Raw genomic sequence first — 27,655 nt, forward strand, 5'->3', positions numbered from 1 at the left:
TCATTTTCATTGATTCACAATAGAACTACTAAATTTCATACAAGACATTTTATTGACTAACCCAGTGAAGTAGGTACTAGAAATCAGCCTTGTAGGGGGAAAAAAATCTGATTTAGAAAAAATTACATGAGTGATTCATATTCATTTTAAACCTCAAAGTGTGACGAGGAATGAAAAATTGAGGTCCTAAGCTTCTGATGAAAATTGATTTGGGGGTGGCCTTGCCCAAAAGCATGGAAATGCAGAAGTCCCCATTCTCTCTCTTACATGGTTGTTCACCAATTAATTAATTAACCCTTACTTGTTCCACAGAATGCTCCTGTGAGGGAGGAAACTGATGAAGTTACTGCCGTCTTAATGAGGAGGAACACGAGGCAATGAGATGTGAAATGATCTCTTGAGTCACAGAGAGAGTCCATATTGGAACTCAGGACACAGCGCAGGAAGCTGCGAAGCTGTTTCTTTTGTGCAGAGAGAGGCTTGTCACAAATGAGCACATGGCTGCTCTCTGTTCTCCACCAAAGTCAGCCTTTTTAACTTAAAGCAGAGGAAGTTAGACTCGGCACCAAATCTCTAAAGGTTTTCAATACAAGCAGCGACGATGCCATGTAGTACCTGGATTTCCAAATTGTGAATATTTGCAAAGCGTTCCAAAAGGAGAGAAAAGCTTGGTTATATATAAACATAGAATAATCTTTATCTTCGTATGACAGGCTGCATCTGAACTGTTCGTTTCCCTGCCTTCTAAAGGGACCCAGAAACTTTAAGTGGGGAACATATTTGCAAGGCATGGTGCGGGTAACACATTGGTAGTGGCTCAGTCACATTCACAAATACATATTTTTTAAACATTTTAAAATAGTTCTTCCAAACAGTCTTGAAGGCTTGAACTACATGAATGTTTTGGTGGATATACTACTTCTGGGTGATAAAGCTCTTTATTTCAAGATTAAGAAGACAAAGAGAAAATGCAATCAGAATAAATTCTGCAAACCGGAAAGAGTAGGAGCTCTTAATAAGTTGGCAGATAAACGTGAAATCCCATCCGAAGAGCAGGAACAACACGGTTCTGCGGCGTTATCCTCATTGAAATTCAGGGAAGAATAAATCAGCAGTGTTGGGAGAGCCTCAGAGCAGGTATGAACGCAACCAGCACAGAAGGACTGACTGCATGCGTGCATTCAGCTTTGTGTGGCAGTGTTGCCGAATTTTAGTTTATTTACTTTTGAACCATTCGGAGAGGGGAAAAAAAAGAAAGAAAAATACAATATAAGCAGATATTTCCTTTTCAGGGATTTTTTTTAACAAGCACTCTGGGCGACTGGGCACAGCTGCTCCTGTGGATCCACACAAGCCATCATTGTACTGTAGCTGGTGGATTGTTGGACGACAGACAGCGTGGGCAGATTGCCTCAGTGGTCCGCTCTCCATGTGTATGCAGGGTTTGGACCTTGAGAGCTTCCCTGTTATGTGAATGATACTGGGGAAAAGAAACCTTCTCACCCCGGTTTAAAAGGATGAAGTTAAAGTCCCACGATATTGGTAGAAGAACCAAACTGTCTTCCAAGCTGTTATGGACTGAATTGTGTCCCCCTAAAATTCATATATGGAAGCCCTAATCCCTACCATACGTGACTGTATTTGAAGACAGGGGGTAAATTTAAGGAGGTAATTAAGTTAAAATGAGGCCGTTAGGGTGGGCCCTAATTCAATCTGACTAGTGTTGCCATAAGAGGCAATTCAGACACATCAGAGGGAGACGGGGGTGCAGCCACAGGGAGGAGAGGCCACATGAGGACACAGTGGGGTGGTGGTGGCCATCTGCATACCAAGGAGAGAGGCTTCAGGAAAAAAACAAACCAGCCAACACCCAGATCTTGTACTTCCCATCTCCAGAACTGTGAGAAAGTAATTTCTGCGGTTTGAACCCCCCAGCCTCTGGAGTTTTGTTCAGGCAGCCCTAGAGAACTAGCAGACCAGTTCCTGCTCCTGCCTGCTGCTCAGCACTCATCTAGAATTGAGCCGACTTCCTATGTCCCACCATGCAACAGGAGTTCAGAAATATTTGTTGAATAATGAATGAGCATTCCTCTCCTTCACAGTTTCTTTATTTTCTTTCTTCTTTTCTTTCGTTTTTTTTTGAATTGCAGATATTAACTTGAAAGTCCTTATTTCCTAAAACAGTCACAGTTAGGGTACTTCCATCACAGGGCTGTAGTTCCCACTTCTGGAGTCCCAGCAAATGCACTGGACTCAAAGCAGGCAGGGCTTTGGGCCTGGGCTGTGCTTTGGAGGGTGGGAGGGAGAAAGGCCAGGTTTCTGCAACAATGCTTTAAGTGTAATGTGTGGTAGAACTTTCAAGATTTTTGTCTTAACTCTTCCCCTATGGACTAGAGGTTTAACTTCTCCTTGCTCAAAATTTCCTTAGCTTCTTTCGATTACCCTTAGTTATTCCTGTCCTGTAGAAGTAATCTTCCATGGTATTATAAAAGCCCCCAAGTAAAGTGCACAGAGCTAACTTTTGTGCTCTCCATATTTCATGACCATGGAGCCAGCCTGCTGCATGCTCCATTAATCTCTCAAACCAGCCTCAGGCTTCTGCACTGAAAGTGTTTCCAATTTTAACCTGTCTGCATTCCACGAGGCTTTGTTTATGAAACTGACACCGTGCTGGAGGGCCCCATGGCCCTTTGGTGTACCTTGTGTCATTTCCATTTCATAGGTGTGTTTATTATTAATTTGAGGTTCCTCACTATTGATCCATATGCATTGATGCATTTGCCCATGTCCTGCCTTCCCTGCAGGTCAGGAGCCTGTGAAGAGCTTGCTTGGTCTCACTCACGCTTCTCGTAACCTGTCCCCACACATGAGCAGAGAGTGCTTCATAACAGACTGATGGGATGGGAGCAGCTGGCCGCACATCCATTCCCACCTTCCACCCGTCTGCACTTTTGTTTTCTCGCCTTGATTATTTTTTCTGTGCAGTGTGGTGTGAAACGTTGAAATTGACAAGTGTGCCATTGAGAAGGCAGGCAGAGAAGGAGGATGTTTCAAATTTTTAATTTTCAAACGCTGTGCACCACCAGGAACAGCAAACAGGGCAGGTTGAGCAATTCGGGGCGTGGGGACACACCACACAAAGGATGCATGAGCTAGCAGCAGCAGCCATAACAGGAGGGTTAAGACAGATGCCAGTGAGGGACGAGAAATACGGGCACTTTTCCCAGCCAACTGTCAGCCCTGAAAGCAAATGGTGCTGGCAAGGGAACAGAGAAAAGGGGATGATGGAAGAGAAGATGAGGAAGAAACCAAAAAAGGGCGGCTGCAGCACCAGCCTCCCAGCTTCTCACTCTTCTGTAAGGGATGCTCTGCCCAGCCGCACACTGGCTGCCCCCAGGAGTGGGACACGCAGGAGATGGTCAACCACAGCACAGAGGGCTGGCTTGTCCCAGGGCCCCCTCCCTGGCAACTGGAATTTCCTACAGTGGCCTAAAGTTGAAGAATTTTTCTTCTAGTCTTTTTTCAAAGGGATTTTAATAGAATCTGAGAACCATAAGATGTTAGAGCTGCAAGCAAGTTTGGAGATTTTCTTGTGATTCTAAACCCCTCATTTTATGTGTCCAACAGCACACAGGGACGTGAGGATGGGTGGTTACCTTCTACATGCCAGCCACAACTTGCCATTTTCATTTGTTTTCCAGTAAACTTTTTAACGAAGGATAAATACTCAGGTAAAATGAACAAATCATAAGTGTGCAGCTCAGTGAGTGTTTCACAGAGCGAATACATCACACCCATGTGACCAGAACCCAGGGGAAAAAATAAACATTCCCAGGACTCCAGAAGCCCTCATTGTGCCTCTTTCTTCTTCCCAGCAAGGGTAACCTCTATCCTGATTTCTAATAGGATAGATCAGTTTCACCTGTTTTTGAAATGTATCTCCATGAAACTGTACAGTAAGGTCTATTCTATATTTGGCTTCTTTCAGTCAACATTATGTTTGTGAGATTCATCCATGTTGTTCGTATGTAGGAATAGTTTGTTCATTTTTGTTGTCATATAATACTCTATTGTTTGACTACTCTATATTTTATTTATTGTTTATCCATTATACTGTTGATGGACATATGGGTAGTTTCCAGTTAAGGCTACTATATACATTGCTACTATATATATTGCTCTGAACAGTCTACTGCATGTTCGTTATTATTTTTCCATGTACATATGCATTTCTGTTGATTATATATCTTGAAGTGGAATTTCCAGGTCATAAAATATGCCTATGTTCAGTTTTAGTCGATAAATTCAAACAGTTTTACACAGTGATTGTATAAATTTACATTCCAATCACCAAATTGTCTTTTTCATTTTAGCTGTTCTGGAAGATGTGTTCACAGCTTGCTTTTGAGATCAAAGAAATGAGTAAATGTTTTTCTCTGAGCAGAAACATTCAATCAGTTGGTTTGTATATGTTTCTGTTTCTGCTAGAGCAACCTATAGGACTCTATCAACCTGAAAATATCTAATGCCTAAAATGGTATGATATGAAAAAGTATGCAGCAAGCACTCGACCTCAAAGAGCTCACTTGACTTGAAGAGACAAGAACTCTACCTATGACACTAGCGGGCCACAACAAAATACTGAAGTATTTAGCAGTACTGTTAAATATTTGCTTAATGTTTGCTCAACGTTGGTACCAGTGGTTAAACACAAACAGTAGACAGTCTCTGAGTACAGGGAAGGACGAGATGGCAGAACACTGGTGCTGGGAAAAGCTTCAGGAAGGAAACGGGTCTTTGCTGAGCTTTTAAGGGTAAGATGTTTGCAGATGGAGAAAACTAGAAGGATATTTCATGACATTTTTTGTCATGCACATTCATATGTATGTAACACTGAGCAAATGCTTTAATGTCGAAAATGACCTAAATTGTTGGCTATGTCACTTAGGATCCGAAACACAAGGACCAGCTCATTGAATGTTTCAGAGAGTTAGTGCCACTCCTTGAAGTCAAACTGTCCTCTTATCTCTTGCATTACCTGTGACTTCAGTCATTTAGACAAAAAGAGCAACATGTGCTTTGAAATTAGGGGAAGTTTAAAATTGATTTGTATGAGGTCTTTCCGAAAAGCATCCAGCCACGTAATACGAAAAATAGAGACATTTATTGAAGACAATACAAGATACAAGAAACACTGCACATGGGACAATGACTCCTCAGTCCCCTTTAAAGTAGGCACCTTGGGACCTCAGTTTTCCCAGCGTCACTTAACCTAACCGGTACACATTCAACATTCTCAGGTGGTCTGCTTGTTGCAGGCCTTTCAGAACATGGATCACTTCCAACAGATTCTCCAACATCTTTGAAGCGTTTGTGCCACACTTTTATTTGCACTATATTCATTGCATCATCTCCAAAAGCCTTCTGAATCATCTGATTAGTTTCTGCGGAGGAATGTTCAAGCTTAATGCAAAATTTGATGCAGACTCGTTGCTCTACTCGCTCAGCCATTTTGAATGCCATGTCCACACAGTACACATGCTCACTCAATGGAGTCTAGTGCCCCACTGACCAGTACAGTGAAGTTGTCACTGTTCACGCATGCGCATCCCAGCCCACTCTCCTTGGCCACCAGGTTACGTCTATGTTGCACTAAACATCTTGTTATATTAACAATGGGTGGATACTTTCCTGACAGACCTCACGTGCTGTCAGTTGTTTAGACTGGGGAAATGGATTCAATGAAAACTACTTTCCTCCTCTGATTTTAGAATATTGAAGTAAATCTCTCATTTCTTGTGGGCACTTAAAAAGAATAAATATTACCATAGTTATATATCACTAGAAAGGTCTTTATGATCCATTTAAGTTAGTGGGCACCTTTTTTAAAAAAATATTTTGAGTAGGAAATTTTACAGAGAGGGCTTCTCACCTCCAAATATTAATTTTTACTTTTTATCTTTAGAAAACAAAACCTTACACAACATCTCCTGCCAAGAAACTACATTTCCCGGCCTTGTTCGTAATTTGGTGAGCCCATGTAATCGAGTTCTGGCTAAAGTGGTACAGATGGAAGTACAGTTTTGAAGCCTACCTGAAAGACAGTGAGCAAATCCTTTCTCCTTCCTACTGCTGCCTGCAATATGGCTGGAACTCCAGCAGCCCTCTTGGACCATGAAGCGATCTTTTGAATGAAAGCAAAAAAATGGAGTAAGAAACTAGAGCAGAAAAATTGAAGGAATCTTGGTCCATGAAGACTTTGTGGAACTGCCTTGGACAGCTGATCTTCAGTTTTCTTTATACAATAAACCTTTGTAAGTTTCAGACACTGCAGATGAATCTCTGTTGTTAGTAGTTGAGCACACGTCCCCACCAATGCAAATGGATAAAAATATATAACCCGTATTTTCCCCATCCATAGATTAAGGCCAGTGGTGGATTTTCATGGTGTTTCCCTCTCCACAGGACTGCCAGTGGAGAGGGATATGCACTCAGCCCTGTGCTTGGCTTCCTGTATTCTTTGTGAACGTCACTATCAGGCTAGTCCTGTTTATTCCCACTTCCCTACGTTCTGGGTTGATCTCAACACTGTGGGGAAAATAAGAAGTACATCTCTTTACGTAAAAATTGCAGACTATTCTCATTTATCCAAAACAAGCAAACCAAGGGGCCCTATTCCCAGACCATCCAGTTTTTCTCTCCCCTTTCTCTTTTCTCTCATGAATTCTGTATTTGCCTTGGTTCATTGACAGTCCCTGGATCATCTCTCCTGTAAGGGTCAATTTGCATACAAGAACTAATTTAAAATCTCTCAATAATTTTTGTGGCTTTTCTTAGTATTGAAAAAAAAGCGAACCTTCAATGACTCCCCCATTTTTCAGCATCAAAGCCAGAAACCACTACCACTATTTATTCAAGTTTATTTCACATTTCCTTTCAACTCCAATATTCTGGTATAGTTTACTCATTGTCCCCTGAATATGACATATAAATGCCTTATTTGTGTCTATCCATCCTCAGGCATCTTTTGTGGTTTTCTTTAAGCATCCAAGCTCAAATTCCTTCTTTACATATGTGTATATAAATTTATAAGCCAGGAGCTAACAGTCAATGAACAGGAGTGTTATTATCCACAGCTCCCCATTCAACTGTTTGATTATAAAGTATCACGTACTCTGTTTAAAGGGTCCAGTCACTGTCAGGACAGAACCAAAGCTTTGCTACTGGGATTTATGCTACGTGTGAGCTGGAAGGGACCTTGAAGGGATCATTAAGACCAGCCATTCATTTTATAGATAAAGGCCCCAAGGCCCCAAAAGGGTATTAACTTAAGCATTAATTAATTGTTAATTGTTCAGCTCACACAATTAGTAGCATGAAACAGGGCTTTTAGTTGAGGGGTGTGCTGGAGCCAGCTTGTACCAGCCCAATTTTTTAAGCCACGTTGGGAATATTTATACCATGGGAACTGGCAAACTTTACAAATCAGGATTTTCCTCTCCTCTACCCCTGAAGAGCTGGTTGTTAAACATTTATCAGCATAGCATTGGCTGTGATTTTTTCCTCATGTGTCTTGAGAGATTGATTGGAGGTCCCTCTGTACCTCCTTTTACTCTGTTCTCACTAGCCAGTTATCCTGTGCTTGCTTGTTTCTCACTCAACAGGGTACAGTTTCCACAACACAGCCCTTCCAGCTTTTCCCTTTGGAACCTCCAGACTTGTCTATCCAACTGCCTGCTTGACATCTCTATGTGGGTGTCTTACAGTCAACTGAAACTTCACATCCAAAATAAAATACTTGACTCCCCATCTGCCTCCTCTAGCCTGCCCTTGACTCAACATTATCCACTACTATTCCCGCAGGTATCTTCCCCGTAAATCTGGGAGGTATCCTTGATTATTCCTCTTTTCCTCACATTGTGGGTTGAATTGTGCTCCCACCAAAGATAGGTACTTGTGAATGCGACCTTATTAGGGATCTTTACATAAGCAATTAAGATGTAAGTTAAGGTCATACTGGAGTAGGGTGAGCTCCTAAACCAATAGGACTGCTCTCCTTATAAGAGGAAAAGAGACACACAAAGAGACACAAGGGGAGAATGCCAAGTAAAGACAGAGGAGGAGACTGGAGTGATATATCCACAAGCTGAGGGATGCCAAGGATTGCCAGCAACCACCAGGAGCCAAGAGAAAGGCGTTGAACAGATTCTCCCCTAGAGCTTTCAGATAGAGCATGGCTCTGCTGACACCTTGATTTCAGACTTCTAGCCTCCAGAACTGTGAGAGAATAGATTACTACTGTTTTAAACCACCTGGTTTGTGGTAGTTAGTTGCAACAGCCCAAGGAAACTAACACACCTCAAAACTCCCATTCTTCCATGTTCAATCCACCAGTGAGGTCTGTCAATCGTGTCTGTAAATAGAACTACAATCCACCTATTTCTCTGCTGCCACATTAATTCAGGCCACCCTCATCTCTAGCTTGGACACTGCCACCATTTTCTAACTAGCCTACACTTGACCACTCCAATCCATTCAGAAAGATCTATGCAAATCATCAGATCATGTCATTCTTCTGCATAAAAATCTGATTTCTATTGCTCTTAGCATGGTACTCAAATGTCTTAATATGGCTTACAAGATGCTACCTGATTCTTGAAACCTCACCTCAGTCAACCTTCTCTAACCTAACTTCCCAGGTTAGGTACAAAATGTCATGAAGCTTTCATTTAATTTTCTTAGGATGCTTGGTCTGGTGGAATCTGGCCCCTATGTAAGAAATCCAACCACCCCAAGACCACCAGGATGGAAACACCATATGTGGATGTTCCAGTTGCCAGTCCCATCTGAGCTTAGTCTTTTAGCCACTCCTATCACCATGCATGGGAGTGGGGCTGTTTGGATCCTTTAGACCAGCCCATTCACCTGCTGAGTCCCACTGAGTGACTTCAGTTGCTCTGCAAGGAGTAGAAGGATCACTCAGCCACACCCTGACTGAACTCCTGGTCCACAGGGTCCATGAGACATAATCAAACAGTTGTTACTAAACCATTAAGTTTGGGGGGAGTTTGCTATACAGCAATAGTGACGGTAACACTCTGTAGTAGTTATCCACAACTCCCAAACGTTTACTTATTGGCCTGACAACTCCATAAGATGGGAAGCTCCTGTCTATCACACAGCTAACCTAGGATTTTCTATGTTGTAGGTGCTCAATAAAGATAAGAATGTCCCTCTAATAGCTAACCTAGGATTTTCTATATTATAGGTGTGCTATAAAGATAAAAGTGTCCCTCTAATAGCTAACCTAGGATTTTCTATGTTGTAGGTGCTTGATAAAGATAAGTGTTCCTAATAGCTAACCTGGGATTTGCTATGTTGTAGGTGTTCGATAAAGATAAGAGTGTCCCTCTAATAGCTAACCTGGGATTTCCTATGTTGCAGGTGATCAACAAAGATAAGAATGTCCCAAAGTCTTAGTACGGTTTTAGGCTATTGAAAGCTTAACACTCTTACAAAGACTACTGGTATACTTGATGTGGACTGAAGGAAGGAATGAAACTTCTAGTCTCAGCCACTTGTTATGGAATCTGACGTCTGCAATTTCAGTCATGAGGAAATAATTTAGAACTAATTTCTTTCAGGCTTCTGAACTGAGCAGTCTTATTCAGAATCTTCTACTGAGATGACAAAATGTATTATAAGTTATACTAATATCTTTTGAAAGCTGAAGTAATTTGGTAACACTAAATGTCAGGAAGTACCTTCATATTAAAGCTGTAAAAAGACTATGATTACAGAAAGGCTATCCAACATCAATAAGAGACAACACTATTTCTTATTTTTTAACACTGATTTTAACAAACTCATTAACCCATGTGATGATGTTTCTGCCAGTAGATATTAGAGAAATTTACAATAGTTGAACTGACCCACATTCACCTTAAACAAAATAGAATAGGAAATATCAGCCTCATTTACATAATTGTTTTGGATTCCCTAGACAGAAATAATTTTCAGGGATGTCTTGTCCGAACATAATCTGCAATTCAAACTAGAGGCTTCAGAATTTTTTCTTTCAACTTCTTTATGATAAGAAACCAACTTGTCTCCTGAGGTTAAATCTTGCCTGAAATGTTTTATACATATCCTGGTGTTTTGTTGCAAGATGATTCTGACCAACCTAAAATTAGATCATGAACATGATATTTCCTTATTTCTTTAGAACTCTTCTCTGAAAGTTTGTGAAAATGTTACCAACCACCAGTTCTTCTCTTGCCTTGGCCCTAACATATTTTTTATCTGATCATCTTATGTAGGTGCTCAATAAATGTGAGGTTTCACCTGAAATTACTGTGGAGAGTAAAATCCGAGCTTTTTAATGCAGAGTCACAGCTGTGCCCACCTGGCTACAACTCTTTGTTGCCCACCAGAGCAGCACCCATGAATGCTCATGCAGAATGGCTGTGTGTTGTAGGGGTTAACACCATCCCCACCTTCGTGGAAAACAAGAAGCCTCAGCTGGTGGTGATTGCACATGATGTGGATCCCACTGAGCTGGTTGCCTTCCTGCCTGTGCGGTGTTGGAAGATGGGGGTCCCTTACTGCATTATCAAGGGGAAGGCCAGGCTGGGGTGTCTAGTCCACAGGAAGACCCTTGAGGACAAACGAGCTCTGGCTAATCTGATGGAAGCTATCAGGACTGATTACAACGACAGATATGATAAGATCCGTCATCACTGAGGAGGAAACGTCCTGGGTCCGAACCCTGTGGCTCACATTGCCAAGCTGGAAAAGGCAAAGGCTAAAGAACTTGCCACTACACTGGGCTAAATGTACACTGTTGTTTTCTGTACATAAATAAAAGTTATCCTTCAAGAAAACAAATGTGGGGTTAAATTAACTCAATAAAGGTCACTCAGAAGATGGATTATATAGTTAAACATTGATTACCTTGATTTCCCCTTTAAAAGTATGAGTCACCTCAGATCTATAATCTCTTAGGTACTCAAAAACAGTTTATAGTTGTGAAATAGCTTGTGTAAAACTCTTTCAAACTGTCTAAGAATTATTTCTGAGAGGCGGTTTTGATTAGTGTATAAAGTCAGGATGGGCTAGGCTATGCTCCGTTAACAAATATCCCCTGCAACTCAGTTAATTATTTATTGCTTATATTACATGACCTTTTGAAGTGATGTGTGTGTGTGTGTGTGTGTGTGTGTGTGTGTGTGTGTGTGTGTATTGGTCAGAAGGAGGAAATCCTATAGTCTTTGTAGTTACTTAAAGACATAAGCTTGATGGAGGTTCTTTCTTAGGATATGTTTCCAAAATCACAAAGACAAGAAAAAGGACATCTGGCAAATTGTGCACTGGCTCCTGATGCATCTGCCTGGAAACAATACTATATATATCTCATGTTCCCACACTTCATTAGCCAAAGCAGTTACATGACCGTGACAATTTTCAAAGGATGTAGAGTAGTGCAAGCTCCCCCCCCCACCCCGTGAACCTGGAAGGAGCAAGAATCACAATATTTGTACACAGCTGTAATGACTGCCATAAATTAGAAAGTGACCCAGGGCTTCATAAACAATCAAGCAATCGCTTGTTAAAAGGGAACAAAAATTCCAGACATTTGCACTCTCACTTCAGATTTATTTCCAAATGCCCAGTAGAAGGCAGTTAAAATAAAAGAATGTTTCAAATGAATAGTACATCCTTTGAAATAAATAGTTGATTTATGTTTGCATAAGAAGATAGTATTCTGTATCAGACGGTATCTCTGGGACTCTAGAGCTAACTGTTGTGTGATACTGTGATAATCTACCAACCATTCCTAAAGAGGTAATGCTTAGGGTCTTGCTACCCAAAATGTGGTGAGGGACGGACAGCATCAGCATCATGTGGAACCTTGCTATAAATGCAGCTTCTCAGGTCCTTTCCCAGCCTTACTGAATCAAAATTTGATTTTAACAAAATCCCTAGGTGATCCATGTGCATGTTAGCATTTGAAAAAGCATTGGATTAGGATATCTGGGGGATGCCCCTGAATTCAATGATGACAAATCATGTTTGAAATTACACAATTGTGGTCCAACATTTTTTAAAAAGTTTTCTTTTTAAAATTTGGATTTTCAAATTGTCATAGGACTTAAGACTCAAGAACATTTACAACAGGAAATCATAGGAGACACAAAATCTGCTGTATTTAAGAATTTTATCTGCATAATATTTTGCTTATTGAGGGGGGTCTCACAGGACTGGCATCTTAATTTTCTACTCTCAAAGGGAATGGCAGTTGTATTATGTTACTTTAGCTGACTTCAGGGCAGACAATACTGTACTTAGCACAACCTACACGTTTCAAAATATTAAACAGTAAAAAGTTCAGTTATTCCCCCCATATGTTTTTAGATTGGTTATCAGGCATTCAAAGGCAAACTACTATTTCCAAACTTTATAGAATGCATACATTCTTATAGCCTATCTCAGATTCCATCCATTCCAGGGAGAGGGTATTTTGGTGTATGTTAATGACACACTATCATTAACATTAACACACTAGTACACATCAGAGGTGATAACTATTTCTTTTTTTTTTCAGCCCTAAAACAAAAATGTATTTACTAAGAATAAAATAGTAACACTGAGGTGAAATGAAAGAAAATTAACTGCACAACATTATTTCTTCCATGAATGGGGGAAAGGTGCTTTTTAGGAAGTTTTAGCCACCAGAATCCTAACCACCTACAAGAATATAAACCTGATTTGGTGCTCAACAATAATGTCTAGATTTGTTTAATGCTTGCTGTTAAAATAATTTCACTCTACATAAATTTCTTAATGTAATCACCACCTGGGGAGAGAAAGAAGATACAAACAAATTGCCATACATTTTGTGGCTCTACCTAATAAAAATAAGATGAAATTTATCCACCACAGTTTTATGATGCATTTTCCTTTAAACATAGCCCCTTCTCAAAACTTCTGCAGCAAGATACTGAAAACATTTAATGAGAAACATAAAACACATGCAGGATAAGGTAGGAAAATATATGTGCGTTCAGAGTCAACTAAAAAACACCTCAGTTATCATCCTTATAATTTAGACGTCTTGACACAGTTTTATTTCCAACTGTTTGTAGTAATTTCTCTGCTACCCCTAAAATAAGCGGGTTTTATCATCAGTAGATATATGAAGCTTGGATAGGGTGGTTATAGCGCTGCCTCTGGGTTTAGTTTGATGAAAACCCTGTTTCACAGGAAAGTAAATCATGGTGCCTAACTGAAATATGAGAGACCAGACTGAGCAGACCACCAACAAAACCCATTTTCTTTTCCATTGTTTTTAAAAACATGAGTTTTTGACATCTGATACATGATCTGACCCTCAAGAAGTGGATTTGGTTATAGAGCAGAACCTGTTACCAAAGTTTAGCCGCCATAATGTTATTAATATGGTTATATAACCAGGCCATCAAAGGCTTCTCACAACACCAGAAAAGCTCCTCTCTCCCCTTCATTCTCTTCCAGCACTGCTTTCAATTACTGGTTTATCAAAATAATTCAGGAAACTACTGAGGACCATTAACAGGTTACTGGAAAGCCCAGCGTGACTGCCCAAGGACAGGAAAAGGCACTGGCTCTTTTTAGAAGAAGCTGTAAAAGAGCATGCAGACCATTACCACTGAGTTGGCATCAGACAATTTCCTTTTCACAATGTAATGTATAGGAGCCGTAATTTAGTTGTTAATGGAACATGATGTTCAGTCTGTCTTCAGGTCTTTGCAATCCCTGTAGAACTTTTTCCCAGGTGGAATGTCTTTGCACAATCATATCTTACCCTGTTTTTAACAGTTCTGAGCTCTTGGCTAGATGCAATTGTATAATACAGCCAGATTATAGTTTATTTTCCGTAAAATATCTTAGCCACCTTCATTATCATCAAACAGAATTAATTGCTCAGATACCCATACTAATGTGCAGAGCAGCTTGTCTTTTGTCATTTAGAAATTATTTTATATTAACTATATTTTCTTTCGTTAAAAATAAAAATTTTCTTTTGTTAAAAACTCATAATTCTTTAAGACTATTTACATTTCTTCTAATTTTTATATATACATAAAAGAATGCTTTTCTGTCATCATTTACTATTATTTTCTACATTTATGTGCATCTTCATAAGATATCACCTTTGTTTTACTGTTGTCTACTTTTCAAATGACGTTTCATTCATTCAAAACATATTTATTGAGTATCAGTTACTTTTCTAATTACTAAGGATACTTGAGTGAATAAAAGACAAAAATCCCCATCCTTAAGAAGCTTACCTTATTTTCAACTTGTTGCGACTTTAGGTGCCCTTTTATTTTATTTTATTTATTTTTTTTTTTGAGACAGAGTCTCGCTGTGTTGCCCGGACTAGAGTGAGTCCCGTGGCGTCAGCCTAGCTCATAGCAACCTCAAACTCCTGGGCTTAAGCGATCCTCCTGCCTCAGCCTCCCGAGTAGCTGGGACTACAGGCATGTGCCACCATGCCCGGCTAATTTTTTCTATATATATATTTTAGTTGGCCAGATAATTTCTTTCTATTTTTAGTAGAGATGGGGTCTCGCTGTTGCTCAGGCTGGTCTCGAACTCCTGACCTCCAGCGATCCACCCGCCTCCGCCTCCCAGAGTGCTAGGATCACAGGCGTGAGCCACCGCACCCGGCCCGAAGGTGCCCTTTTAAAATAAAAATCCCCAGTTGATAAAACCAACCTATTTGGCCCCTACCCACCTCACCCCTATGTTAAAGTCATAGCTAGCATTTAGAAATAACATTTATGACCTATTTATTTTGTGTCCGGTAATGTGCTAATCATTTTATATTTGGCTCATTTAATCCTCACAGTAACTATGATCCTATTTTACAGATGAGGAAAGTGAAGGTCAGAGAGATTAGTTAAAGGGAGGATACAAAATTAGGTTATTCTTGGCTCTTAACACCCATTTCATATTCTAGGATTCTAGGTGATGCTTCACACACATTTGATGAATAGATAAATGAATGCCCGCACTTTTTGGAAATCCCATTCAGCTTGGCATAAACCCTAACTCCTCTGATTACCGTAGAAAAATCTAGGCATTTTGTGGGGAGAGGAAAGAGTGGGGAATTAGTGTTTCTTTGCGTGAGCTGAACCCGATGATCTTTCTGGTGATGGGGAACCACTGCTTGAGCACGGGGGCCATACCTGGTGAGAGAAGAGAGACTCGGGTAGGGACACCGTTCTGGGGCCTCACAATGGGCTGCCTCTGAGACTCGAGTTCGTCAGCAGAGTGTTGGGGGCGAGTTCCCTCGGAGTCGCAGGAACCGGAGACTTGGGGGCGGGCGGCCCTGGCTGTCCTGAAGGTGATGTTAAACCGAGGCCTCGAGAGCCGTTTGAACCCACACGGTCCCCATCACCGCCTTTCCTTTCCCCATTGCTCTTTCCCGACGCTTCTTCCCGCCCGCCGGCCAAGCGCACGCGCAAAGAGATTGCCCGCGCGCGGCCGCCGGAGACCTGGAGGGGTCGATCGACTCCGCGCTCGGCTTCTCGACTTGTCGGCGCTCGATTGAGCAGCGTGGCAGTGTTACTTCCGGTGCCTAGCTCCATTTCCGGCTTTGGTTGTTACAGAAGACGCCGTAGGCCGCAGGTGAGTTTGAGCTCCTTCTACTTCGCTGTTTTGATCCTCCCGGCTCTTCGGCCCAGCTCTCTTCTGTTAGAGCCCGGAGCACAGGAGGCGCGAAGGTGGGGTCGGACGCATTCGGCTCGGGGTTCGCGGAGGGGTCGGCATGGCATGGGGCGGGGGAGCAATGGCGCCTGGCGCGCTGGCCCAGCGAGGCCACGAACTCAGGAGCGTCTTTTCTAGCGGTACTGGCTGGGGCTGGGGAATCGCATGGCCGCCCCCTGGAGCTTCAGGCCGGGGCCCTGGGTGAATGTGCCTGTGCTTGGAGAGGCGGGAAGCTGGCGCATATGAAGTACATGATTAATGTCCCTTTGCTTGTGTGAGGCGTTTACAGTTCACTGTGCACTTCCAGGTGCCTTCCGGCGGCTGCCTGTTGGATTGGGGCGAGGGTGGGCATTTCTGGGTGCCCCTGCACTCATCCAGGCCACCGTCAAACCTCGCTCGGGATATTGAAAGAGCCTCCCCTCTGATCTCCCTGCCTTCAGTTTGACCTCTTTTATCATTTCCCTCTTGTCGTCTCCTTTGAGACCCCTGACCCTTCTTCAAATATCAATTTTGGGGGTCGCAAGACTTTGAGAAGCGTTACCTTTCACCTCCTACTTGCACAAGTACAGCCCCCGTCAGACTCTTTCTTGGCAGTCATCGATGCGATGCCGTTCGCAGTGGGTGCTCCGTAAATATTTGTGAGATAAAGGAATATATGGGGTACCCAAGGAAATAAAGCAGCTTCACAGTTTGCAACTAAAGACAGTGTAAACAATGAAGTAGTGTGGGGTGGTGTGAAAGAAACGTGGAGGGGATGATAAGGCAAGGGCTGAATCCCCAGACCTGCTGCTAATTAGCGGTGTGATCTTAGGCAGGTCCTTTAACTTGTTATAGCCGTTAATAGTAATTATAATAATAGTAGCTACTTTAAGCGCTTGTTGTTGATGCAAGAACTGTGCCAGAACCCTCACTTAGTGTTCTGAGTTTTACTGGGTAGGTGCTGTTACCATCCCATTTTACAGATGGGGACCTGAAAGAAGGAACTTGCCCTCAGATAAGCAGTTAATAAGAAGGATTTGAGTTCAGATCTGGCTGGTACTAGAATCTAGCTCTTAACCATGATGCCATACCGCTTTCTGTGAGCTCCAAGCTGGTGACTGAGTGTACAAATTAAATAATAGATATGCAAGTGCTCTGTTTAAGTGCACCCAATGAAGTAGTTGCCAAGTTTCATTGATGGTTCTATCTTAATGATTTTTACTGGGTGTACATTTGCTACTTTCTTTTTCATTTCTCTTCAGATCTTAATTTTTAAATGATTTCATTAAAAAGTTATTAGGCAGATGGAAAGACAGTATCACTTAAGTGAAAGGTAGGTGTAAAAATAAATGTATTGAATAAAATGTTATTGAAGTCTGGCTAGGTACTGTTGCTCCACCAAGTTTTGAGCCTGAGAAACTGTTATTTTATCTAAAAAGGAGGACTATCAAGTGCTGGAGAGGCATTAGAGGCTATAGCCAAACTGACATTTTTCTGACATTTGGGATTAAAACGCTGTTGAAGAGGTAGTAACCTTTGTGTTGTGCCCTTATGCCACACTTTGGTGTGATTTAATCCTCCCTGTTTATAACAGATTATTTACTTTCTCTTTAGGCTATTTGAAGAGTTTAACCCAAACATGGATATCAGACCAAATCATACAATTTATATCAACAATATGAATGACAAAATCAAAAAAGAAGGTAATTGAGTTTGTTTACAACTAAAATGTGTTCATTAACTACTGTCTTAAAAATTTTACTGCTTCAAAAGTTCTCATCTAGTCATCTTTCTTAGTGCCTGAAATAATGGTTTATCCTATTTCATATAAAGATTTTTAAGGCTTTTTAAAAATAAAAATGGGTAGGAGCTGACAATTGTTCAGTCTGTTTTTACTCATAGAAATACGTAACTGTATGAATGAATGAATGGTGGGGGCACTCAGTGCAATGTTATTTTATGAAGACTTTTCAGTGTTTCATTCACCAATAACCTGTTTCTCCTCTAATTTGGACAGAATTGAAGAGATCCCTGTATGCCTTGTTTTCCCAGTTTGGTCACGTGGTAGATATTGTGGCTTTAAAGACCATGAAGATGAGGGGGCAGGCCTTTGTTATATTTAAGGAACTGGGATCATCCACAAATGCTTTGAGACAGTTACAGGGATTTCCATTTTATGGTAAACCAATGGTAAGTCAATCCTATTATTCACTTTAATCGAGAAATTAATGGTATGGTAGATTTGTATATATATACTTGAAACTATAGCTATTGCTTTCTTTTTTGTGTGTTAGAGGGAGTTGGGCTTTATATTATGTCTTTTTATAGAAATACAGTAATAGTAGAGTTTAATTCACTCTTAATTTATGACAGCTCAAATGGGCAAAAACAAAATACACTGGGGGTTGTGGTGGCTCGTGCCTGTAATCCTAGCACTCTGGGAGGCTGAGGTGGGAGGATCATTTGAAGTCAGAAGTTTGAGACCAGCCTGAACAAGAGTGAGACCCTGTGCGTCTCTACTAAAAACAGAAAAAATTAGCCGGGCGTGTGGTGTGCGCCTATAGTCCCAGCTACTTGGGAGGCTGAGGCTGGAGGATTGCTTGAGCCCAGGAGTTTGAGGTTGCCATGAGCTAGGCTGATGCCACAGCACTCTAGCCTGGGCAACAGAGCAAGACTCAATAAATACATAAATAAACTGGGAATTAATAATAACACAGAAGATTTAAAACAAAACCTCTGTAAAGTTGTAAAATAACTCAAAACAAAAATTATAGGTCAATGAGGAAATCCAGTTTCAGAAAATACCGTAGTAAAATACTGCATATCAGAAGCTATATAGTTTAAATAAAGCAATGATCTAAGGAAAAGTTACATTTGAACTCACAGATTTTATGAATGATAATGGAACTAATATAATATACATGGAGAGTTTTAAACTCAGGAGTGACATAGTGATATTCACATCTAGCTGCTGGATGAAAATTGGATTGTGGGAGGGATAGAGGGAAGTAGGGAAATCAATTAGGAGGCCTTTGGGTAAGTTAGAGGTGATACAGGATTGGATAAGGGTAGCCACAGAGTGTGAAGAAAGGTGTTCTGCATGTGTGAGTGAGTACGCAGTAGTGTGAATTCCAAACTGCTTTTCTTCTGGGATTGGAATGTGATGTAAAGAGGTATTGGAGAAAGAGCCAAGGCCCAGGGTTTAGACAATTTGGGGCCTTATTTTGGTTTTGCTGTTAACTAGTTCTGTGTTTGTAGTCATTAGTCTAAAGTTAAACAGGTTGGATACTCTTTGGTCTAATTCAGGCATCAGCAAAAACTGTAAAGGACCAGATAGTAAATATTTCAGACTTTGTGGGCCAAATAAGTTCCTGTTAACCTGTTCTTTTGTATGTATGTTTAATGACCCTTTAAAATTAAATAAAAATCACTCTTAACTTGCAGGCTGTGTGAAACACGCTATGGACAGAATTTGGCTCACAGGCTGTAGTGCTGACCAGTGATCTAGTCCTGTGGTCCCCAACCCCCGGGCCACAGACCCCCACGGTCTGTGAGCTAGCTAGCGAAACAGAAGCTTCGTTTGTATTTATAGCCACTCCCCATTGCTGGCATCACTTCCTGAGCTCTGGCTCCGCTCACCCCATCCCCAATCTGTGGAAAAATTCTTTCATGAAACTGGTCCCTGGTGCCAAAAAGGTTGGGGACTGCTGATCTAATCCCTTCATTTTAGAGATGAAGAATCAGGCACAGAAAGGCAATTGTTCATGCAGATTATGTTACGATAACTAGTGGCAGCATCAGGACTTGACAACCAATCTCCTAACACCTACTGTTGTGTTGTTTTTTTTTTTTTCTCCTATACTGTGAGTCAGCAAACTTTCTGTAAAGGGCCAGATAGTAAATGTGTTAGGCGTTGAAAGCCAGATGATCTGTGTTGCAGAGCAGGAAGAGCAGCCACAGATGGTATGTAAGTGGGTGGGTGTGGCTCTGTTCCAGTAAGACCAAATTTGTAAGAATGGGCAGTGTTGGCTACAGGCAGTAGTTGGAGGACTCCTGTTCTATAGCACACTGTTTAATTCAGGACTGAGCACCTTTTGTCTCTTATTAGAGCAAGTTTTTTTCTCATCCTTTACCCACCTCTCATTTTTCCATCACTTCTCAGCTGACTGGACACCATTTGTGTGGAAAGGCCTATCCCAGGAAACTGGGATGGCACCTGATACCCTAATTTTCCAGTAAGTTGGCATTTCCTAAAACCAGCTGATCTTTCTTAGTAGTATAAAGAAATAGCATAGTTGATATCTCATTTGGCAGGAGCATAAGACTGGGTTTTAGTTTAGCTCCAAAATTACTTTTAACAAAAAGGTGTGGTTTCTTCCCTCAGAGGGTTTTAGGGCTCTTTTGCTGATGTGAAATGAAAAGTTTGCATGTGCCTGTTACTTAGATACAGGAAAAGTGAAAATTGTTTGCTGTGTTTTGGCATCAGCCTCACCTGCCATCTAGTTATTGTTTAAAATCAGTGTAAAAGATCTATTAATGGATTTTGTATCAAAGTTATTTTAGGAGGTCCATTCTCTCCCTTCAGGAAGGTAACAATACTGTCAAATCTCCAGCATCTTGGAAGAGGGAGAATAAAGTTCTTTGAGCTGTCTTTGTATTTATTTAGTTGGTTTTAGTTGCTCTTATGTTTTAACTCCAACATAACCAAATTAGAAATGAACAAAATGTGTAATGACTTGGAACTCAGAACAGTGTTATTCTCTGTGATTCAAGGACGTTTAGTTATTTTAGGCCAAAGATACCTTAGTTAAGTAGAACCTTTTTAAGGGCTTTTGTCATGAAACCTTTGGTATAAATGTAAGTCTTGCTCTTCTCTGTCTTTAGGATAAGTTATGGGTCAACATTTATCTCTTATGAATATTTAGTATAGATCAGATTTCTCAATCCTGGCAGTTTTGACATTTTGGACTGAATAATTCTTTGTTGTGGGGGGTTGTCCTGTTCATTTTGGGGTGTTTAACAGCATCTCTGGCCTCTACCACTAGATGTGAAAAACATGGCAATCAGCGATGTCTCCAGATAGTGCCAGCTGTCCCCTGGCAGGCAAAATCACCTACGATTGAGAACTCTTGGTTTAAACCAGCTGGCTAAGAGCTGTTGCTGAGATCAGAAATTTTTACATATGACTGGGTCATAAGGACAGATAAATTCGGTCACCCGGGATCTATTCAGGTCAGGGACAAGGTCGAATGCCCAAGGGAGTTGGAAGGGAATCCTTGGGACCCAGTCAGAAGTTTGTCTAAGCTGTTGGCCTGTCTCCTTTTGGTTGGGTGATGATGCCAAGACTAGCAGAGTTGTTTGCAGAAATGAGTACACTTAGAGCCACTGTGGTACTGGGACCCAGGCCAGCCAGAAAAAGCCTGGGGCTCTGAGGTGTGGTCTTAAGGCCTGTTCCCTCCCCTCTTATTTGCCCAGTACATTCATCTGTCACTGAAGTAAAGGAAAAGAAAGAATTGCCCCTGGATTTGACTGAGTGCCTGCGTTGTTAATCCATGCTACTTTAAAATGTCTCTTGTCTTCAGACTGAGGTCAAATTCTTGCTATACAAAACAGTTTTAAGTAGTAGTTTGTAGAACAGTTGTGTTTTGATAATGGTCAGAAAGGCAGTAATTTTATCAGTTCCAGGGAAGAAAGTGTTTGCTTGAAATGGAAGTTGGAGTTTGCAGATAGATACCCTAGGTAACGATTTAACTCAGGGCAAGACTATTTGGACAGTTTATTGGTGTTGAACCTAGCTATGTGATAATGCTTCAGGCTGGGGCCACACTACTCAAAGTGTAGTCCCATGTCAATAGCATCCCCATCCCCTTTGTGCTTTTCACAAATGCAGAATCCCAGTCCTGTCCCAGACCTACTGTATCAGAATTTTTACACACTTTCCATGCAGTTGGAATGCACACCGTATAGTTGATGAAATGCTGTCCTGGACACGTCCTAATGCTTCCCTGTTCTGATAGGTGCCTACCACTCCTGCTGGCTCTGGCATAGTAGGAATAAGCAAGTAGCCCAGTCGCACTAGCTGTGATGCCATCCTTTTGTTTCCTTTCAAAGCATTTTAAAATTTTAAGCTGATTGCAGTATTAAAGTCATTTCATATAAAGAGATTCAAAGGAAAGTCATTTCCAGTCTTCTGTAGTATAACCATTGGAAGTAATAAATTCCATATGACACCTTCTGCTGCTGATTGACATATGTTGACCCTTCTGTTGAGAGTCACTGGTAAGGGATAGACAACTTTCCAATGCAGTTTTCCCTATTCTTTTCTTAAAGGGAGAGAAACAGTGGTGAAGATATCTCAAAGTCCTGCTTTTCCCATATGAAGATATATGGTTTTTCTTCTGATAAACACAGTTGAATCTGACGTTGTCTAAGTTGTGAATTAGGCCACAATTTATTTCCATTTGGCACTCAGTATATTTTGACAAATTTCCTTGGGGATGTGTTTAAAATTAGCTTGAGCATATTTGCTTAATGAAATTTGAAGTATTAATGACTAATGTAAACAGCCTTCAGCATAATGAGAAGTAACCTGTTTTCAAATAATTAAAACAGCGAATCCAGTATGCAAAAACAGATTCAGATATAATATCTAAAATGCGTGGCACTTTTGCTGACAAAGAAAAGAAAAAAGAAAAGAAAAAAGCCAAAACTGTGGAACAAACTACAACAACTGCAAACAAAAAGCCTGGTCAGGTAAGAGAGACAAAATTCCCAATTTTTTTGGTGTTAATATCTTGATTGATGCTTGTCTTACACATGACAAATGACCTTTGGGGCATGTATGTGTGCACTGATGTGTGTTTAGAAAGCGGAATTTTAGAAGCTGGAATGGCTGAGTTCTAAAATTCCAGTATTAAGAAACAATATAAACCTCAAATATGCAGATTTATATTAAGCAGTCTTATTTAAATTTGCATGGCATTTAATTCCATCATTCTGCAAAATATGTTAGTATCTGTTGGCTTATTTCTCAAGTTCTGCTACTTATAAATAGTAGTGTGGCTATTATCTGTAATCATGAGCACTCTACTTAAAGCTTCTTTCTTTGAACAATTCAGGAATGCAAAACATAATTTGAAATAACAGATAAAAGTGAAACTGTCATCCATAAAGGAATTACTTCTGGACTGAAAGTGATAAGAAATTAGTTTCACTAAGTATTAATATAGTGCTTGACTTATGTCTAATTGTTTAAAAAAATAAGAAAAACTGGTCCTTGGTTTTTCTCTTATATAATTCTCCATAATTTTAAAGCTTAGAGATTAAATTTTATGATATAGTCTTTAAAGTTTAGGGCTAGACTTTTCAAAAATTACTGACAAGTAAACACAAGAAATGTTTGAGTCAGAGTTAAGGGGTAAATTTTTAAAATTAAATGGAATGAGAAAAATCTGTAGAAATTAATGTTGTTTTTATGCAATAGTTATAAATGCCTGCTGCCTTTTTGGAGGGATTGGAAATTTAAACTGTTTCCTTATTTCTTTTGTTTAGGGAACACTAAATTCAGCTAATACCCAAGGAAATTCAACACCAAATCCTCAGGTAATTTTTATGTATGTTTCTTACCTTAAAATTATAAAAATTATAACAATAATATAAAGTAACTTGCTTATCTCCAGAAACAAAAGAATTTCATCTACAAGATACAATACATTAAATTGTATACCACTTTAATATAGAAACTCACTCCTGAGAACATTTTAATTTTCTTTAAGAGGGAGAAAACAAAACTTGACTATTCCTTGCTTTCTATAATGAATCAATGCCAGAATCAAAATGACAGATTTTAAAATCTGTTAGGGCTAGGAGCAGACATCTTTGTTTTATTTGTTGAGGTGTCTAGACGTTATTCCCAAAGCATCTTCAGTTAAAGTGGAAGTAGGCAGTTGGCATCGTGACAGATTTTTCTCACCTACAGTTGGTATGTCACAAGGTGTGCTTGCAGGGCTTCAGGAAGAAGGTAGTAGCAGTTTCATTGAGTCCAAGTCAGAAAGGCTTTACAGACCCATGGCTCATGGTGAGGTCAGGGGCTGTCTTCCATTCCAGTTGACTGAAGCTCTATTCCATCTTTGCTGATAGACTTACACATTCTTTGGGCCTTGATCTTTTACAATTATTCTTGCTCTCACTGCCTAAGCACAAATATATTTCAGCCTGATTTTTTCAAGTGTTTGCGTATAAATGTCTTAGAAACTCCTTACTAGATTTCCCCACTAAATTCCTCACAGAGAAAGCCTCAGTTATGTGCTAATGGCTTCATCCTTGCTTCCTCAGATGCTAGAATCTGGCAAGATCCTTAAATCTGTAGAATTCTCTGTACCACTGAGGTTGTTCTCCTCTGATTTTAAGTTACTTGGCATTTCTTACAATATCTCCATCCCTTCTTTGAACTCTTCAGCATTTATAGTCCGTTTCACAAATGTGCCAGCACTTAATTCCCTGAGCCTTGAGTTGTTCGTTAATTGTTCTTTTTACTCTTCCATGAAACCAGCCTGAAGATAGGCTCTTATATACAGGACCCTTTCCCTGTAGTTCCCCATAACCTCAGGGTGGGGTATCGAATAAAGAGTGTAATATCTAATAACAGTATTTGTTACTACTTATTTGTATGTAACTAGATATTGTGCATATCTCATTTACTTGCCAAAAAAAAAGTCCCCACATAGTGGTTCTCAGTGGTAATCTTTCTAATTCTAAGATTTCTCACATGCTGGGAGGTAGTGAACAGTAGTGCAGGGGAATCGCGTATCTGAGTGATACCTGAGTGTGGTAACCAGCTGTGGGGGTCGACACTGCTGCCTTCTCTAGTTTTGTTGGGATCATTCAATTATGTAATCCAGATGACAAAATTCTTCTATTATATCTGACCTCCAGATGCTTAAATCATAAATATTCTTTTGCAAACTGTTGGTTAAATACTTAAAACCTTTAATAAGATTTGTACTCTTCCAAACTTGGAATGTCTTCACTTGAATGTCTGCTTTGCTTTATTATTGTGAGGTTTTTATTTATTTCTCAATGTCATTGTTTTTCAGCTTTAGTCTTTGGTGTAGTAAGATTTCACAAGCCTGTACGAACTGGGATGTAGTGCTCTGAAGTTGAGGTTTTAATGTAAGGACCAAATGGCTTATGATGCTGTTTATACCTAGAAGCTAACTTGGCCTTTTTTCTTTTTAATAGGTCCCTGATTACCCTCCAAACTATATTTTATTCCTTAATAATTTACCAGAAGAGACTAATGAGATGATGTTATCCATGCTGTTTAATCAGTAAGTTCTTTCATAAACAAGTCTGTTTCTGAGAGCTTCCTGACAGGACAAATAGCACTTCCATAGCTTGAATCCATTTGTCACCACACAGTAGTAATTTTTTACAGGTTCATTGATTTGCTCTGGGATTAATCATGAATTGAAGCCAATCTGCAGATTTATTAGATAAAAAGCTAAATTTCCTCTAATATTTGAATTATTAATTCTAATTGAGATAACATAAAAAGCTTTTATATAATACAAATCAGAATTCATTTACATTATTCTTGCAGTTCTTTAATGGTATAAATAATTATATTTTAGGCTCTTCCATCCTACACAGGATTCTTGGTTAGGATATGATTACTTTTCCTTGACCAATATCAGGAAGTTGCTTAACAAATTTTAATACAAGCAGACATGTATGTATTTGCATGTATATATAAATTGTTTTTCTTTTTTATAGGTTCCCTGGTTTTAAGGAAGTACGTTTGGTACCTGGGAGGCATGACATTGCTTTTGTTGAATTTGAAAATGATGGGCAGGCTGGAGCTGCCAGGGATGCTTTACAAGGATTTAAGATCACACCATCCCACGCCATGAAGATCACCTATGCCAAGAAATAACATTTAGGATAGTTATCTTTAAAGGACTTGGTGTTATTTATACTGTTTGTTTTGATAATATTTGGTCACATCATTTTAATAGTCGGAGGTAGGGGGGGAGTAAAAGTGAAATTTTTGTGAAGGACTTAGTCTTTCTTTAGCCTTAGTGAACTATAAAATGTAAAGGCCTTAATTTTGTACAATAAACTTTTATTTGTCTTCTGTATATATGATGCTTTGCTTATTGGCCCATTGCCCTATCATCAAAAGCGTATTCTAGTCTAGAACACGTCTTAAGGTATATAAAACTCTGTAATAGGATGCTTTTCTAGTGTTATTTTAGAGCAGCTAATGATACAGCAACGTAGAACCGTTTTAATAAAAGTCAAGGGGAGTTAGATCACAGAAAGTGGTGGATGACACTGTAGTAATGGTACCAGTGATCATTCTGGGTATTGGAGGAAAATGAAACCCAAGCAGGATCTGAATTTGTTCTTTGTATCCTTCAAAGAAAAGAGCATATTATTTTGCTGGTAATAGTCATTCCACGAATCTTTTCATTCATATTTAATTGGGTAAAGGCCGTTTATGAATAACTGTACTTAAGTGTTTTCTGGGAAAACGGAAGGAAAGGGAAAGCTGCCTTCAAACTTTGCATTTTATGCCCTTTCCCTCAGGAGGCAGGCCTGTTCCTAAGGCATACGCTTGGTTAATATCTAACCTCTTTAATGAAAGCCTCTGAGGGAAAGATTTTACAATCTATAATCTTTTTTTTTTTTTAAGATGAAGCTGATTGACAAAGAGTTGCCAGTGCTAATCCTGCTATGTGTTTGTAATTCTTAAACATGAATGTTCAAATATTTCCAAAGCTCATTTTCTTTAACTTTTGATTTATACTTAAGGCTGTTGATTCACTCTTCTGCTAATAAAACCATGGGTATCTTTAGAAATGGCGATTTTTTTTTTAAGTATAGCACATATTAAAGAATAGTAATCATTTTTTGGTGTTCCTGTTTTAGTATTTCCATGAACAAAACTTTTCCTTATCACTTAGAATTTTTATTGTATGCTTAGGGAAAGACCACTTTTAGACTCATGCAGACAGATTATTAACACATCACTCTTCTGTGTACATAAAGAGGAAAAGAGCAAAATGAGTTTTTATTTCTAAAACTTAAGCACATTTATAGCCTGACTCTTCCAAATAACTTTTTTAACCCAGTTGTCAAGTTCATGTACTTTTGAAAAATAACAGGAAAAGGATCATGCTCTTGGATGTTACAGCAATGTCAATTGCTATTAAATTTTCTATTTGCATTCTTACTCTCACTTACTGTACTTGTCTCAGAACAGAAAATATTTCACTAACTGATCTGGGCCCAGCCATGCTTTAAGTGTCTGTATTAGAGGAAATAAAAAGGCCTGAGTGGCCAAAGTGAGGGGAGAGTAGGAGGAGGAGCTTGTGTAGGCCTTTTTACAGACTTGCTTCTACTCCTGAGTGAAAAGGGGGAACTATTTTAGAGGACTTAAAAAATTGAGCTAGAGTTAATATACGATAAAATCCACCCATTTTAGTGTTCCATTTGATGAGTTTGGGCAATTGCGTACAGTCATGCAATCATAAGATACAGAGCTTTCCCTCACTCCGAAAGTTGCCTTGTGCCTTTTAGAGTCAATATATTCTCCCCACCCTCAGCGCTAGGCAACCACTGGTCTGCTTTTTATCACAATAATTTTGTTCTGTCTGGAATGCTTTTGAGATTTGTCTGTATTGTTGGCTGTATCAGCAGTTCCACCAATGGATGGACATTTGAGTTCTTAACGATATGGGGCTATTATGAAGAAAGTGGCTATGAACATTTTCATACAAGTCTGTGGGAGTATGTTGGGTTAGATTTCAAGCAGAGGAGTGACATTTGACTTTAATTTTTTTATTTCTATACAATTTCCAATTTATATGTTACAGAAGTTGCAGAAATAGTATACAGAACTCCTGTAAACACTTCAGAT

General features: G+C 39.8%; 1 protein-coding gene and 1 long non-coding RNA gene across 3 annotated transcripts; one reads left to right on the forward strand and one right to left on the reverse strand.

Annotated features, from left to right (window-relative positions):
- Positions 1–5,410: 5,410 nt before the first annotated feature.
- Positions 5,411–15,532, reverse strand: LOC123622126. Its single transcript, XR_006729419.1, has 3 exons — positions 15,234–15,532; positions 6,095–6,184; positions 5,411–5,444 (listed from the first exon to the last, which is right to left on the reverse strand). It is a non-coding gene; the product is annotated as an uncharacterized LOC123622126 (long non-coding RNA).
- Positions 15,533–15,574: 42 nt separating this feature from the next.
- SNRPB2 (small nuclear ribonucleoprotein polypeptide B2) lies at positions 15,575–25,871 on the forward strand. Of its 2 annotated transcripts, none has more exons than XM_045528239.1 (7): positions 15,575–15,675; positions 17,347–17,435; positions 17,750–17,922; positions 22,345–22,485; positions 23,284–23,334; positions 24,973–25,061; positions 25,507–25,871. In XM_045528239.1, exons 2-7 carry the CDS (start codon positions 17,372–17,374, stop codon positions 25,664–25,666), a joined length of 678 nt encoding a protein of 225 aa, XP_045384195.1. In that variant the 5' UTR covers positions 15,575–15,675; positions 17,347–17,371; the 3' UTR covers positions 25,667–25,871. The 2 variants fall into 2 exon arrangements, with proteins under 2 accessions (XP_045384195.1, XP_045384197.1); XM_045528241.1 differs by lacking the exon at positions 15,575–15,675 and adding an exon at positions 15,704–15,770.
- Positions 25,872–27,655: the final 1,784 nt, after the last annotated feature.

Source organism: Lemur catta, chromosome 17 (genome assembly GCF_020740605.2).
Source record: "Lemur catta isolate mLemCat1 chromosome 17, mLemCat1.pri, whole genome shotgun sequence".
NCBI classification, from domain to species: domain Eukaryota; kingdom Metazoa; phylum Chordata; class Mammalia; order Primates; family Lemuridae; genus Lemur; species Lemur catta.